Source organism: Trachemys scripta, chromosome 16, assembly GCF_013100865.1.
Source record: "Trachemys scripta elegans isolate TJP31775 chromosome 16, CAS_Tse_1.0, whole genome shotgun sequence".
Lineage (NCBI taxonomy): Eukaryota > Metazoa > Chordata > Testudines > Emydidae > Trachemys > Trachemys scripta.
In genome coordinates, this window is record NC_048313.1 from 12,583,264 (window position 1) to 12,598,230 (window position 14,967).

Below are 14,967 nucleotides of genomic sequence, written 5' to 3' on the forward strand. Positions count from 1 at the left end.
CCCCCCAGTGACCCCATGACCCCACCTGACCCCCATGACCCCTATAGCCCCACTTGTGACCCCAGCCCCCCAGTGACCCTACCTGTGACCTCCAGCCCCATGAGCCCTATAGCCCCCACTTGTGACCCCAGCCCCCATGACCCCTGTAACTCCACTTGTATTCCCAACCCCCCAGTGACCCCACCTGTGAGCTCCAGCTCCGTGACCCCTATAGCCCCACTTGTATCCCCAGTCCCCCAGTGACCCCACCCCCATGACTCCTGTAACCCCACTTGTATCCCCAGTGCCCCTACCTGTGACCTGTGACACCATGACCCCACCTGACCCCCAGCCCCAGGACCCCTATAGCCCCACTTGTATCCCCAGCCCCGCAGTGACCTCACCCCCATGACTCCTGTAACCCCACTTGTATCCCCAGCCCCCCAGTGACCCTACCTGTGATTCCAGCCCCTGTGACCCCAGGCCACCCCATGGACAATCACAGCTGTCTTTAGCCCGGCCTGTCTGATTCCCACCAGCCGGGACCCAGCTTCCACCCCTTACTCATATACCAGTGGCTGGCTTTACGTTCACTATAAATCCTCAGGGGTGAGAGCTGCCCCTCTCAATGCACAGCAGTGTTCAGAGAAGCAAACAAGATAAAAGGGGTCCTAAGGAATGGGGCAGAAAATAACGTGCCACCCTACCGCTGGGGGGCCCTTGCCTGGGATGTGGTGTTTCTCCTATAGCTTGTTCTGACAGTGGGCAGCGTAGGGGATTCAGAGAGAGGTAATGAGGTTGATTACGGACCCGGAGAAAACACAGAAAGGGATTGAAAGGACTTGGACTAAGTGAAGAAAGAAGAGACATGACGGAAATGTGTCAAGTAAACATTGGAGAAGGAACTTGGGTGTGCCATCTCCTATTACAGCGGAAAGGTGACAACCAAGGACATTTCAATCTGACGAGACATCACTTTCGACAAAGCACAAGTAGTGGAACTCACTGTCACAGAATAGAACTGAGGGCAAAAGCTCAGCAGGGTGAGCTAAAAGGATCAGCCATTTATATGGCTAGTGAGAACATGCACAGACAAGAGTCAAATCTGTATTTTACAAGAGACAGAAACGCCCCTGCTTATGGGGACGAACACTCCACTCAGTGTCAGGGGGAGGACGGCACTTTCCTTAGGGGAAGGTTATTCTACAACTGCTCACTTCGGGGTGTCTTGCCCTTCTGCCCCTGGGACTTGCCCCTGTTGGAGACAGGATGCTGGATTAGATGAACCACAACCTTGCTCAGCCATGGCAAATCCTATGTTATCCATGTTAGTTTACAGCAGGGGTCCAGCACGAAATAACAGGGGACAAGGAAGACTGCTGGGAAAGTTGGATTCTTCCTTGTATCATATGAGTCCTCTCGCATTCCCTTCTACTATTAAATGTTTGTATGACGGTTGTGCCCCAAAACCTCAGGGGGGGACAGGGCCCCCATTTCTGAGCACTGTATGCACATAGAAAAGAGACTGCACCCTGAAGGTCTTATAATCTAGACACCAAACATCTCCAAGTGCCTGAGAAATGCCACAGATAGCAGGATGCCAGACGCTTTGGCCCACACACACACACACAGCAACACCAAAATACAGACACCCCGGGAGCAGGCTAGCAGCGCCAGAGAGAGAGGGAATTCATTTGTGACCAAGGACTCCAGACTGTTATTTCTAAAGATCCGTGTTGCTGACTGGCTCATCCCAGAGATAATCTATCCTCAGCAGGCTGAAGGCCAAAGTGACCCTATGCCTATAGAACTAAGGCCGCTGCAAGGACCCTGAGAACTGTTTCATGGCTCCTAATGACACAGCGTTTTCACAGAACTGGATGGACACCAGGTTATTTCACTCGGAGCCACCAGGCAGCCGTCAGATTGGAATGACTCCTAGTCCCTATCAATCCGCACTGGATTAAAAGCAATGGGCTAGAGGCGGCTCCGAACCCTATTTTCCACCCCAAGCTAGGCGGCTGGAGCGCAGGCACAATCGTGTCGCCAGGGCTTCCCCATGAGACAAACACCACGTGAGCAAAGCTCCCTGAGCTGGAGAGGGTTTTGGAGGGGCCAACCCTCCCCCGTTTAACCCCTTCCTGGAGTTTGCTCTCAGTTACCCCCGAATTAATACAACAAAACAGTACAAAGCCAACCCAGCCAGCAGGCTGTTGTCGCAACCCCCTCCCATTGCAGCCTCACACGCCCGCATTCCAACTGGGCGGGCGCAGAGTCGCCAGCCAGGCTGCCGGGCATCTCTATGGCAACAGAATCAACAGCTGCAGAGCCTGCCGGTGGCTGGAAAGCGCCTTCGGGGGCTGAGCGGGGAGGAAGTGGGCGGTTTAGGACATGGCTTTCTTCGGGTTAACATTCCTGGGGTACCAGGAGCCCTTCCGGGAGAGAACACTAGCATTAGAAAAGCCTGACACAACAGGTAAGGAGAGAGCCCAGACGCCATGGTGATGGGTGCATTCGAAACAGACACGACTTGTTGCTGGGCCAAGCGCCTTGGAGAGCAGACTGTGGGTGTTTGTGGGGGCAACGAATCACGAGGCTTTGCCTTGGGCGATGTTTGAAAACCTCTGACCCCTGGTCCCCTGGAGGAGCGTCCCAGTGGAGTGGGAGGGATACAACGTTCTGCTTCTGACATGTGTCGGTTACTAAAAACCCTTCTCCAGTCACCCCACGGGGTGGTATTGGTATTAATTAACCTACAATACAACCCCCTAAACCACATCACTCGACAAAGCGTTCCAGCAATCCCACGAGCTCCCAGTCCCACGGATGGGGGCCAGGGAGTCTCTTCCAGACCCCTTCAGGTTGCCTCTGGCCTCACGTTCCAGGCACCATCTTGCCAGATAAGGGCTAGCTAGGTCTCCCTGCAGGAATCACTGTTCCTCGCTGGCTCTTTGAGCCTGCAGAAGGGCCGAGTTCAAACCCCCTCAGGGCAGCAGGTACTGAGTCTCATCCACTGCTGATGGCCGGCTAACAGCTCAGCTGTGAAACGAGTTTAGTGGGTCTCAGGCCAGTCCTTGGAGGACAGGTGTCTACCTCAAAGCCCCCCACACTAGGCCCCGAGACCCCTGCTGGTGCCATCTTCTGGGCTTGGTTTTAAGTTTCCTTCTTGTCCTTCCACTCAGGGCCAAAGCCGCTCAAAGGGGGATTGTTTCACCCAAAGCTCCCCCCCATCGGCCCGGGGCGCTTTGATGGCACAGTGCACCAGGGGAGCTACACCCGCTACCGCGAGGCTGTGAAACAGAATCAGCTCCAGAGATGTAAGTGAACAGTGGGGTCTAGGCATGACAGAAGAGGGAATATGGAGTCAGGACGCCTGGGTTCTAGGCCGGCCTCTGCCACAGCCTCCCTGTGTGACCTTGGGCAAGTCCTTTCCCCACGTTACACATGGGGAGAACAATACTAACCCCCCCCACACACACACCCGTGGGAGACGTCGTTTGTTGGCCTTTGCAAAGCACTTGGAGCTGTGGGAGCTGCTGGGCAAAGAGGTTTTCAGCCCCAGCTCCTGCTGGAAGGAGTGGTGTTCTGTTGTGCTCAGGGCAGGGTGCCCCAGCTCAGCTGCCCCCTCCCCCCAGCAAGTGACAGCAACCCCAACAAGCTGGATGCCCTCCCTAACAGCCTGGACCCTCCCCTCTGTCTGATTCTAGCCCCCAACCAAGTCTTCAGGGTCCCAGTGACCTGTGCACAGGACTGCAGCTGGTGGCTGCCCAGGGATCCCATGGTCCGAGCAGAGGAGGCCACCCCCTGGATGACGGTGCCGAGGCATCCCCTGATAAGGAGCCCCATGACCAGGTGAGATCGTAGTGCCGGCAGCAGAGGGGACAGCACCCCATCACAGAGCTGCCAGCACATGGGGAAGGGGGGGGGACAGGGAGAGGCGGGAAGCGCCCCCCCAGCCATCCCAGGAACAGAGCATGTCTGACCCTGCTCCCACCGAGGCTGGTGGCCCAGCATCCGCACCCAGTTTGCTGAGTGAGGCCCCTCTCCCAGCTGGCGCTAGCCCCAGGATCCCGGGCAGGACCAGAGCTCACCTGTGGCAGGGGAATGCGTGAGAGCAGCCTCTCCTCGGGCCAGTCGGACACGGCGGGTGAGGGGCCCAGCCAGCACGGTATTCCGGCTGTGCCGGGGACCAGATCACCTGCCGGGTGAGGGTCCCCGCAGCTCTCAGCTCCACCAGGCCGAGGCAGGGGGGTTATGGGGCATTTCTCACACCTCACTCCGTTGAAGACTCAGGTTTGGGTCACTTCTGGATCCTCAGGCCCCAGCTTTGCAGGGGTAAGGCTGGTGAGTCGGGCACCCCGGGAAAGCCCAACCTAAACAAACAAAGCCCCGAACAAATCCAGATGCAGGCAACTGAAAACTCCACAATCAGCAAGAGGCCCCTGAAATCCAACACACACACCCAGCACCCATGAGCCTAGCTGCTTTGGTCTCCGTCACCTGCCACCTCAGACCCTCCCACGCTTTGCAGCTGCCCGAAAAGCCACCCTGGACCCAGCTGAGCAGCAAGCGGGTTCAAGTCTCCCTGGCACTGCTCCTTGCACAGCCCATCGCCCCCGTGCAAAGCAGGCGTGAAACACCACAGGGGCGTCTCGCACCCACTTGGCACTGGGGCCAATGCCTGGGCAAGGTGGTGGAGCCTTGAGCGCAGCATCCAACTTACCACAGCCCTGGCTCCAAGGGCGCGCTGGGTCGTATCCCGCACCCAACACTTGCGAGCAGTGCCCATGGCGGCCGGTCCTGGCACGGGTCCCTGCCTGTTTTGCCCTGCCAGGCACCACCTGGGCTGCCTGCGAGCCTGGCCCAGCCAGCAGCCACTGGGGGGCAGCAGGGCACCAGCGGCTCCGCTCCCCACCCGGTGTCCCAGAGCGGGCAAAGTTCAAGGCTGGCGGGGGGCACATGGGGTGGCTCCAGCCACTGCCGCCCATGGGCCCAGCCGCTGCTGCCTATGGGCCCCCGCAGCCAGGAGCTCCCTCTCTGCTCCTACGTGCCATACAAAGGGACCTGAATCGACTGGCCTGGGGGGCGGGCAGGCTGGCGGCATCACTCCTCGGGTCCCGGCTCCCGGCCCGGGCAGCTGTTTAGCCGCACGGGTGGGGATCACATGACACCCCCAGCCCTTAAAGCGGTAGAGCGGCTTTGCGGTCCGGTTGGGGGGTGCCCCCTGCCCTGCCCCACCTCCCACAAAGTGGGCAGCACCAGCTGCCGCCCCGCGGGGGAGGCCGGGCGCTGGGTCCCTCCACGTCCCCTTGCAGCCACATTCCCAGCAGCAGTTCCCCGGGGGGCTGGATGGACAGGGCTCTAGGGGGTGCTCAGGAAATGGGGCCCAAGCTCAGCACCCCAACAAAGGAGGCCCTGACTCATTGGCTGCCAGCCGGACAGAGCGGCCCCCACCCCGAGCTCCTGCTGCTCCCTCTCCCTTCCCCTCCCTCCTTCGCAGGTTCTGGGCTCCAGGACCGAGCTCGGATGGGAGCAGAGTTTCTCCCCAGACCCTGGCCACAGATGAAGAGGCCCTGATGCCACAGCCCCCACCTGACCGCAGGGTCCTCAAAGCAGGCGCTGAAGCATGGCAGTGCGCAGGCCCCACAGAGGGAACCTCCCTCCCCACCCTGGGGCTCCTGCGCTGGCCACAGCCCTGGGGCACACCCGCCCCGCCGTAGCCTGGCACCACCTCCTCGTGCAGGTGTCTGACGGCTCCTTTCCCTGCCCTAGGTTTGTGGACAGCATGGGCCTGAGCAACCCCCATTTCAGCCTGTTCTGAGCACCCCCGTGGGACCCACCGCCGGGCACGTCTGGCCTTCCACGGACACGGAGCAGCCCCGGGTGCTGGAGCCTGGCAGGCACCAGGGCAATAAAGCGATCGAGGCAATTGGGCCCAGGACCATGATTTCATGGGGAGGCGCCAGGCGCTGGGGTCTCCCTTTCTGCCTGGGCAAGGGGTAGGAGACTAGGGTGGGGGAGGGAGCGTGGCTGGCGGGGTAAATCCTACGGCACAGAGGGGCCATTTGCTTTCCAGCGCTCCTGGGGTTTGCCCTGTTTGGCACACGCGAGGCCTTTGGGGGCAGGACTCCTGGGTTCTATTCCTAGTGCTGCCCCCCACTTGGGTAATGTCAGTGCACTGAGTTCCACCCCTGTGCACCAGCGGTGGGGGAGAGCTCCGCTTCTCGGGCACCATAGGGCCAGGCCCGGCTGCATAGGAGCCAGAACATGCCCGTGGCTAGTCCTAGACTGGGATGAACACCCCGGGAACTAGGGACCACCCCAACCGCCCCAGCCCCTGTGCCAGGCACGTTCTCTACCATCACCACAGAGCAGGATGGGCAGATAAACCAAACCCTTCCAAAACAAGCCCCTGCCCCGCCTGCACAATACCCCCCACCCCAGAGGAGGATGGAAGAGAACGGACCACACAGGACGGGTGGTGGGTGCAGCGGCTGGTGCCCAAGTAGCAGGAGCCCATGTACCAGGGTGAGAACCTGTGTGGACTAGAATAGGCAGAGGTGTTCCAGGGGGCCCTCTCCACCCCCTCCCCGAGGCCTCACCAGGGTCCCTTGCACAGGGGCACCCCCACCCCAGCACAAGCGTGTGCAGTAAGGGTGGGGGAGCGTGCAGGAGGGTTGGGCAGGGATGGGAAGCAGCAAAGTCCAAGAGCAGGTGAGCGTGGGACAGCCGGGGCACGCATGGTGTGGCCCCCGGGGGAGCAGTGGGAGAGATGGTGAGCTGTGCCCAGCCCCTCCAGCGACCAGTGCAGCCCCCACATCTCTTGGGTGCTCTGCCAGAGCCCATCACCCTGGGCCCAGCAGCCCTCTGCCCACCCATCCTGCCCCCTGAAACCAGGAGACAAAGGGCCGGAGGCTGCACAGTTGAGCCCCGCTGAGCGTCACTGGGTAAGTGCAGGCCGAACTCCCCTCCCCAGCACGGCCATGTGCTTCCCTTTGCACTTGGTGCCAGGCCGGGGGCTACTAACATTGGGCGCCAAAGCTAGCGGCACCCACGACCGAGCCGCTCTTCCCAGGGTCAGTGACAGCACCAGGCCTGGGGGCTGAGCCCTCACCCCCTCAGTGCTCATCTCGGCTTGTCATCAGCATCCCCCTCACACCGCCTAAAGCAACTTGCCTCTCCCCAAAGAGCTGGTACAGCACCAGGCGCCGGGGCTCCCCCCCGCAGCCCCAGCTTAGCAGCACCCTGGCGTCTGTTCGGGCTGGGCAGGGAGTGGCCCCGTCGCCGTTGCACCCAGCAGCAGCAGGAGCCAAGGGGTGCCAGTGCGGGGAGGGGGAGACCCCATCCGCCGAGATTCTGGCAGGGGACGAGAGCAGATCACGAGCCCCCAGCCCAGCTCCGAGTCCCCTCACCCCCCCACTACTGTCCCTGAGCCCTGTGGCAAGGGCACTGACACCACCAGCCGCTGCCTCCTGGCTGGTCCCGAGGGTGCTGCGCTAGCAGTGCGCCCCCAGGCCTGAGAATGCCCCCCAATGCCCTACGCTCCAACCCTGCAACCTAGGCCGCTTCTGCCCCAGGGGGCCCAGCCAGGCCAGGGCCTGTGCAATCGTCCCATTTCACCGCCAGACAGAGCCACCCTAGCCAAGCCCACCAGGATCTCAAAGCTACCCGGTCAAAGCGCACGAATTCAAAGGCTCCATGGCTACCATCTCTCACTGCCCTGCGCTTGGCAGCTGCCCAGCCGGCCCCATGGACACAGCCCGCGTCACGGTGCACAGCGGTCCCAGGGGACAGGACACCTCCAGGACACAGCAGTTGTTATAGAAAGTGAGTTTTATATATAATTTATATGTACACACAAGAAAAAAGTACCTTTAATCTGCATTGCCAAATAAGTGCCACGTCCCCCATCCCCCGACACAGCGACAGCGCCGCTCTCATCGGGGGCTTCAGTCCAAAGCTGCCGCGCCCCCTCCCTCCGGCAGGGGCAGCCCAGGAAGGAGTGGAGACCCCACGGCTTTGGGCCCGGACCGAGCTCGCCTGGCTCCGACGTCGGCTGAAAACTCCCCAGACACAGTCACGGAAATAAAAACACCCCAAAACTGCTAAAAAAAAACCCAAACCCAGAAATCACTTCTTTTTTGCATTTAAAACAGCCCCGGCCCCAAGGGATCCAGGCAGTTCCCACCCCGGCGTGGAGGGCTCCCGCCATTCCCGGCTAAGCCCAACGGCAGGGGAGAGGGGCCTTCCAGCTAGGGGGAGATCTGGCTGCACCGGGGGCAAAGGGCACGCTGGCAGCACGAGAACAGCCTCCCAGCAGAAAGGGGCCTATGCCCCCCCCTTTGTGGTGGGCATGGGGGGAGGCGGAGCAGGACCGATCAGCTGTCCCTGGGGGCTTTTCCTGCCCCACCCCCAGAGCAGCGTAGTCGGGGAGGGAAGGGGCAGAGCAGTGGCAGGGGAAGCGTGGCCCTGACCTCACCCCCCAGTTACCAATCCCTCGCCCCCAGCCCAGCCCTCCGCCGGGCCCCAGGAAGCAGCTGATGAAAACGCTCAGAGACCCTGGCATCTCCATGGAGATTGATGCATGAGGGGCCGAAGGGGGCTGCAAGCACCCAGTTATTTAATAACCCCCCAGCCTGGGGCCTGGACCCACCCTCCTGCTCCACACCTGCTAGCGCCAGGCGCTCAGACCATCGCCCTGGAGCTGCTCAGTAAGGCTCTTGGGTGGGGGAAGGGGACTGGCCCTGGCCCACACACCCAGGGAGGGGGGCAGGCTGGTCCTGAAGTCACTGTACAGAAAGCCCCCCTCCCCGACCTGGGGCAGGAGGCACCCACGGGCTCAGCCCCATGGGGTCCGGGACCCAGGAGTGCCGAGGCCAGGCAAATTCTGAGCCTCCACATTGTATTTTTCAAGTTTTATCCGGGGGGGGAGGGGGCGGGGAGACACCCCCCTCTCCCACCTGTGCCTGGAGTCACAGGGTGAGGGGAGCTCCTCACATGGGGAATTCCTCTCCCCTGGGGATCTGGGGGTAAACTGCCCCTCCCTGGGGGTACGGCCCAAGGGTGCGGGAGACCAGTGACCCGCTGGAGCTGGGGGAGGCGTTTGTTCAGATAAGGCTAACAGGGCAATTTTCCAGCTGCAGCTGGTGCCCCCTGCCCCCAATGGTCAGGGTGGGGGGGTCTGGCTCACCGGCAAGCTGCAGTCCCTTTAAAGAACAGGGAGGCCGTGGGGGGAGGGGCGCAATGCTCAGGAGGTTGGGGCACAGGGCCGATCCTCAGGGGGGCGGGCATCAGAACCGGAGCCAGGACGGGCTTTGTGGCACTTGGGAATTTGGCACATGGGCAGCGTGGCCCGTGGAGGAGGCTGAGGGGGTGTCAATGGTTTGGGGGGGGGGCTGGGTCCCAGCTGGTGAAGGGACCTCCCAACCTTGAGAAGTGGCAGGAGAAGCTGAAGGGGGCCCAGGTCCAAAGCCAGATGAAAGCGCCCCCCCCCCCACCCAAACAGGCTGGGAGCAGGCAGCAAGATTTACTCTCAGACACATACCCCCACCCCAGCCTCACTGGATACAGCGGGGGCGGGGGGGTTGGTGCCTGAGGCTGGGGGGGCTCAGCTCCTGCCCCCAGCGCTGCCGCAGCCCCATGGACCCACAGACACATCCTCTTTGGCGTCACCTGTCTCCGAGAGTCGCTCCCTGCCCCCCCCATAAGACACCTGCAGGCCCCCACCCCTTGAGAGCTACTCCCCCCCCACACACACACACAGAGCCCCTTCTCCCCAGGAGACATTCTTCCCTCCCCCCCGCAACAGGAGGCAATTTTGGCAAATAAGAACCGCCCAGCCCCACCCTTCCTCGGGCTTAGGCCTCAGAACTGGCGAAAGTCACACCGAGCGGATGGGGGGGGCCAACGGGAGCCAAGGGGGGAGAGTCCTCAAATATAAATCTATTTAAAATCCCCTCCCGCCCCCAGTCTGCCCCCAGCCCCACCGGAGGGGGACGATCCTCCCACCCCAAACACAGCAAGCAGCTCCCAAGGGATCTCCCGGCGCAAGCGCTCAGACAACAGCGGGGTCCCCTGCCCGGCCAATGGGCGCCCCCCACTGCCCTCGGCTTTGGTCGACTGCGGGCAGGGGCGGGTTCATCTTTCCCAAGTTCAGTGTCAGTCCCTGGAAAGGGAGAGAGAGGCCCCGGGCCAGCCCCAGCACAGAGCGCCCTGGGCACCCCCGACAGGCTGGCTCCGGAGCTCAATAAATAAATAAAAAGTCTGCTGTAAAAATATTTCTTCAACACCCCCAGGGGGTGCCTCCAAACCCCCCCTCCCTGCCGCACAAACCTGGTGGCAAAGACACCCCCCCAGTGGGCTCAGGGTGGCGCCGCTTTCCCTCTTCAGTTTGGTGTTGAAATTCGGAGCCGTTTACAAGACCCCACAAATAAAATGGACCCGAGGCCGGGGGGCGGGGGGAGAGGGAGGGGAGCAGCCAGGCTTGGGTGGTTCCCAATGGCTTGGCTGAGCCTGGCCCAGGCCCAACCTGCGGCAGCCCCGCCCGGCCCCTCTGGCACGCTGGGTCCTTCTCGCCCAAGGCCGCGGCTGGCGCTAACTGCGGGGCGGGCCGGCGTTCAGAAAGTAGGTGGTCATCTCCCCTTTGCCCTTGACCTTGATGACCCCCCGGCACTCCAGCTGGTAGCCCTTGGCCGCCAGCACCTGGTACAGGTCGGTCGTCACCTGGGGGAGGAGGAGAGAGAGCCGACGGTGAGACCAGGACCCCACGTGGGGCACGGGCCGAACGTTGCCCTCGCCTACCCTGGGCAGAGAGAGGCCACACCCCAGTGCTTCAGCTCCCCGCGGGCCCAGAGGGCGGCTCAGACCCGCCTGCCCTGCTAGGACTTTGCCTTGCTAGGGACCCCGGGACCTTTGGCTCTTAGCCCTGCAGGGCAGCTGGCCTCCTCCGCTCCCCTAGGCAGCGCCACGCTCCTAGCGGGCAAGGTGACCTTGGGCTCCAGCTCAAGGAGCCGGCAGTGGGGGCCCAGTGGGACCTGGGGGGCGGGGTAGCGGCCCTAGGGATGGGGACTCTATGGTTTGGGCTCAGCACCTCAGTGCCCCCCCCACACATTCCTTCGTCGACTGAGGCTAAGCAGACCAATGAGTGCAGCGGAAAGCGGGAGCCAGGACACCTGGGTTCTGCCTCGAGAGCCCGGGGCCAGGCCCGTCCTCCCTCAGAAAAAGGGGCCAAGGATCCCAGCCCCCGCCTGGGAGGCTGAATGCGTCGGCGACTCTCTGCGCACCAGGGATACCCAGAATGCAGCGGCAGCCCAGTCCCAGACATACATCCTGCCCCTTCCCCCGCTAGTGTTTGGAGGGGGTCGGGGTGGGGTGTCAGCACCATCCCCCTCTGGCCGGCTTCTCCCTCCGCAGGGCTGGGCAGGGGCCAGTAGCGGGATCAGACGGCAGGTTCCTCGCCGAGCGACGCCCCACCCCAGGCGGGCTGGAGAATTCCCCCCTTCCCCGAAAACGTCCCCGTCAGCTCAGCCGCACGGGAACGACGGACGCTATGGCCCAGGACGAGACGGCAACTTACCTGGATGCGGTCAGGGACCCCTGTGCTGTCCATGCGGCTGGAGACGTTCACAGTGTTCCCCCAGATGTCGTACTGGGGCTTCCGGGCCCCGATGACCCCCGCTACCACCGGCCCGATGTTCAGCCCTGCAGGGAGAGGGAGGGTCAGAGCTCATGGCCCCGGGCCCCACCTAGCCCATCTGTCTCCCCCTCCAAGAGCAGCCCCCACGTCCCAGCAGCCCGTGCGGGCAATGGGTTCAGGAGGGCGGGCTGTGCATTCACATGATCATTTGCACACGTGTGACAACATGTCTTCGCACACACATGCATATGCCTATGCTCTTGCGCGTCCTCAGGGAAGCACCCAGGAGTGGCCAGGGACGAGCTGGAGGAGGGAGGGTGGCTCACGGCGCTCCCCCGCCCCCGCTCACCGATCTTCATCTGGAAGTTGTTGAAGGAGTGCTCGTTGATGTACTTCATCTGCTCCATGAGGCGCATGGCGTAGTCGGCCAGCGCGGTGATGTGCGTCCGGCCCTCCCGGTCGTACGTGCTGTCGTTCAGCCCCGAGGCCGCCATGTAGGTGCTGCCGATGGTCTTGATCTTCTCCAGCTGTCGGTACTGCGTCTCGCTGATGATCTGACGGGGGAGGGGGCAGCAGCTACAGGGGGGCTGGGCAGGGGGCACTGCGGGTCCCCCCTCCATGCACGACCCTTGCCAGGGACCCCACACTGCGCTCTTGCCCCAGGGGACTTGACCCTCCCTGGTGACCCCTCAGAACCGGGGCCCTGCTGCCGCCATGACCCTCGCCCCATGAGCCGCTCCCAGACTGGGCTGAATCTGGTGGGCTGGGACCCACCCACCCCGCTCCCAGGGGTTGGGCCCGAGCAGTGGCCCCCATATCCCATTGGCCCCCAGGGCAGAGTTGGGTCCTCAGAGGCCCCATTGTCCCCGCACCCCCAAAGCCCACATCCCCGCTGCCCCCGACCACGCCCCCCGGGTGCTGCCCCTGGCCGGCCCCCCATGGCCCCCGGCCCTGCCCCCCGCCCGGTACCTCATCGAAGTCGGCGATGATCTCGTTCAGCAGCCGCAGGCACTCCACCCCCTCGTTGTTGGCCTCCAGCTCCACGTAGAACTCGGAGAAGTTGCTGATGGAGGCGAACATGACGGCCACGCACTCGCACGACTGGTAGTACAGCTCGTCGTTGCAGCGCTCGCGCGCCAGGAAGTGCGCGGCCACGTCCTTGGGCAGGATGTTGTGCAGCAGGCGCCGGTTGTAGGCCTGGAGCTCCTCCATCTCCTCCTTCTCGCCCGTGGCCTGCGGGGCGCCAGCGTCAGGGTGGCTGCCCAAGCCCTGTCCCGTTGGGGGAGGCAATGCTCCCTCCCCCCAGCCTTCCCCCTTGGGGGGGCAGCACCAAAAGCGATCCTGAGGCCTACCCCAGCAGTGCTCCACTGGGGGGGGGGGGCAGCACCAAACTGAGCCCCCCCCAGCTCTGCCCCGAGGGAGATTTGGGAGCAGCCAGCATTGCCGGCGCATGAGCACAGAGCAGGACGTGCACGTGCAAGGGCGGCAGCTGGGGGAGGGGCTGGCCAGCCTCGTGCGAAGGGTAAGAAGTGCAGGATTCCTGTAAGCGTGCGACACACGGGCATGTGCCAGCCTTCAGGACACGCTGCCCCCCCTCGGCCCAGGGACACCCCTCTTTGTGGTGGGGGGCAGATCCCCACCCCAGGGATGCCCCGTCCCCAGGACCCCAGCCCCTCCCTACCTGTAGCTTCCAGAGGAAGTCAAGCCGGGCTGTGGACTCAACCCGCTGAGCGTGCAGATAGAGCGCCAGGGCGAAGACGGTCAGAATCACGGGGGTCATGTATTTCAGCGCCACCTTCTCCTCCGCCAGGCTGGGGGCACGGGGGGGGGGGGGGGGGTGTCAGGCTGCAGCAAGGTACCACGGACCCCAAAGCACCCACCCTCCTGAGCTGGGGCCGGAGAGACCATGGGGCACAAAAGGCCGGAGGGGGATGGATCCCCAGAGCACTCACTGCCCCCAGCCATGGACCTGCTGGCCACTAGCTGTACCCCACAGGGCAGTGCAGCCAAGGCCTGGGGGACCCCAGAATCCTCACCTGCCCCAGACCCAACCCTCCACAATATCACACAGACCCTTTGCCTGCCCCAGCCCCCCAGTAATGTTCCCTTGCAACCCCTTCACCCGCCCCCGGCCCCCCCCCCCCCCCCCCAATCCCCCCTGGCCCAATCCCCATATGTCCCTCCCCTGCCCCAGGCCCCACCCCATTCCCCAGCTCCCCCCTGAGCCCACCTCCCCACTCACCATGCTGGGCCCCACTGGGTCTCGTTGAAGGCCGGACTAGCAGAGAGGAGAGACAGCAGTTACAGACGGCTGAGCCCCACAGCCCCACGCCTGGGTGGGGGGGCACAGTTCAGAACCCCCAGTGGCAGACAGGTGGGGCCCAGTGAGGGACAGGGCAAGGTATCCCCAAGAGTCTGGCTGGGCCCTTGGGGGTATCTGGGGGAGCAGAGCCCAGGCCCTCTTGTGGTTGGGGGGGGGGGGGATGTGACCCATAAGCCCCCACCAATCACTATCCTGACCCTGGGCCGTACATTCCGAGTCACCAAAGAGTCTCATGTGAGGTGTGAAACGAAAGCCGGGTCACGCCGGTCGTTACGTCCCTCGTGAGATGGACATGCAGGGCGTTACGCACGGAGCCGAGGGCATGTTAAAGTCTGGCCCAGGCAGAGCTGACAAACAGGTTTTCTGCCAGAGGAAAGATGTTTGCTCACCTGACTCTCTCTCTCTCTCTCTCTCTCTCTCTGTGTGTGTGTGTGTGTGTGTGTGTGTCATCAGTTCACACCACGGAGTCACTGACATCCTAAGTCAATGGGGGGGTGGCAGTGGGGGATGTCACTGCAGCGGGGAATAAAACAGGGGGTGATCCTGCCTGTGGGGCTGTGAGTTTGGGGGACAGATGGAGCAGATGAGGGAGACGCCCCCGATCCTGCACCCAGGACGCTATCGGCAGCGTGACTGCGTTTCTGGAAATGGGCCCTCAGCCAGCCTTGGCTGGAAGCTGCGAGGGACGGGTGGCCGCAGAGGGCTGGCTGGGTGGAATCGGTGGCCAGGAAGTGGACTCTGATTTGATCTGCAGCCCTCTGGTCTCCGTTCTCCTCGCTCACGAACTCTGTGATCTCCAGATTCTGGCGAGACCCTTTACCCAAATCCCAGCACTGCAGTGTGGAGCAAGGGGCCGACCCTGTGCTGATGCGTTCAGACTGGGGCCGGCTTCTGCCCGTGTCCAGGGGGTCTTGGCTGGTACAGGCGTGTCTGGGCGGCGACAGGGCGGGGGGTTCAGGACCTGCACCAGACACGCACAAGCAAGGCTCCCGCTCACTGGAGACAGGTGACTCCTAGTCCTGGATGCACT

At 62.9% G+C, this 14,967-nt stretch overlaps 2 protein-coding genes across 2 annotated transcripts in view; one reads left to right on the plus strand and one right to left on the minus strand.

The window, feature by feature from the left end:
* Positions 1 to 2,001: 2,001 nt before the first annotated feature.
* TEX49 (testis expressed 49) lies at positions 2,002 to 5,958 on the plus strand. Its single transcript, XM_034793219.1, has 4 exons — positions 2,002 to 2,455; positions 3,162 to 3,296; positions 3,687 to 3,831; positions 5,752 to 5,958. The coding sequence occupies exons 1-4, from the start codon at positions 2,371 to 2,373 to the stop codon at positions 5,798 to 5,800; spliced, it is 414 nt and encodes a 137-aa protein (XP_034649110.1). The 5' UTR covers positions 2,002 to 2,370; the 3' UTR covers positions 5,801 to 5,958.
* Positions 5,959 to 9,475: 3,517 nt separating this feature from the next.
* ADCY6 (adenylate cyclase 6) overlaps positions 9,476 to 14,967 on the minus strand; it is a 25,045-nt gene continuing 19,553 nt past the window's right edge. The window contains exons 18-23 of the mRNA XM_034793215.1: positions 13,857 to 13,892; positions 13,296 to 13,425; positions 12,584 to 12,847; positions 11,964 to 12,168; positions 11,555 to 11,679; positions 9,476 to 10,701 (exon numbers count right to left, since the gene is read on the minus strand). Of these exons, the coding sequence (XP_034649106.1) occupies positions 10,573 to 10,701; positions 11,555 to 11,679; positions 11,964 to 12,168; positions 12,584 to 12,847; positions 13,296 to 13,425; positions 13,857 to 13,892 (889 nt within the window). The 3' untranslated portion in view covers positions 9,476 to 10,572. The remainder of the gene's footprint in view (positions 10,702 to 11,554; positions 11,680 to 11,963; positions 12,169 to 12,583; positions 12,848 to 13,295; positions 13,426 to 13,856; positions 13,893 to 14,967) is intronic.

What these genes read in the sequence shown, in the direction of transcription:
- TEX49 (XM_034793219.1), top strand. Translation starts at nt 2,371, where the DNA reads ATGGCTTTCTTCGGGTTAACATTCCTGGGGTACCAGGAGCCCTTCCGG. An exon ending in ACAGAATCAGCTCCAGAGAT is followed by an intron (nt 3,297 to 3,686) that starts GTAAGTGAACAG and finishes GTCTGATTCTAG; the next exon opens with CCCCCAACCAAGTCTTCAGG. An exon ending in ATAAGGAGCCCCATGACCAG is followed by an intron (nt 3,832 to 5,751) that starts GTGAGATCGTAG and finishes TCCCTGCCCTAG; the next exon opens with GTTTGTGGACAGCATGGGCC.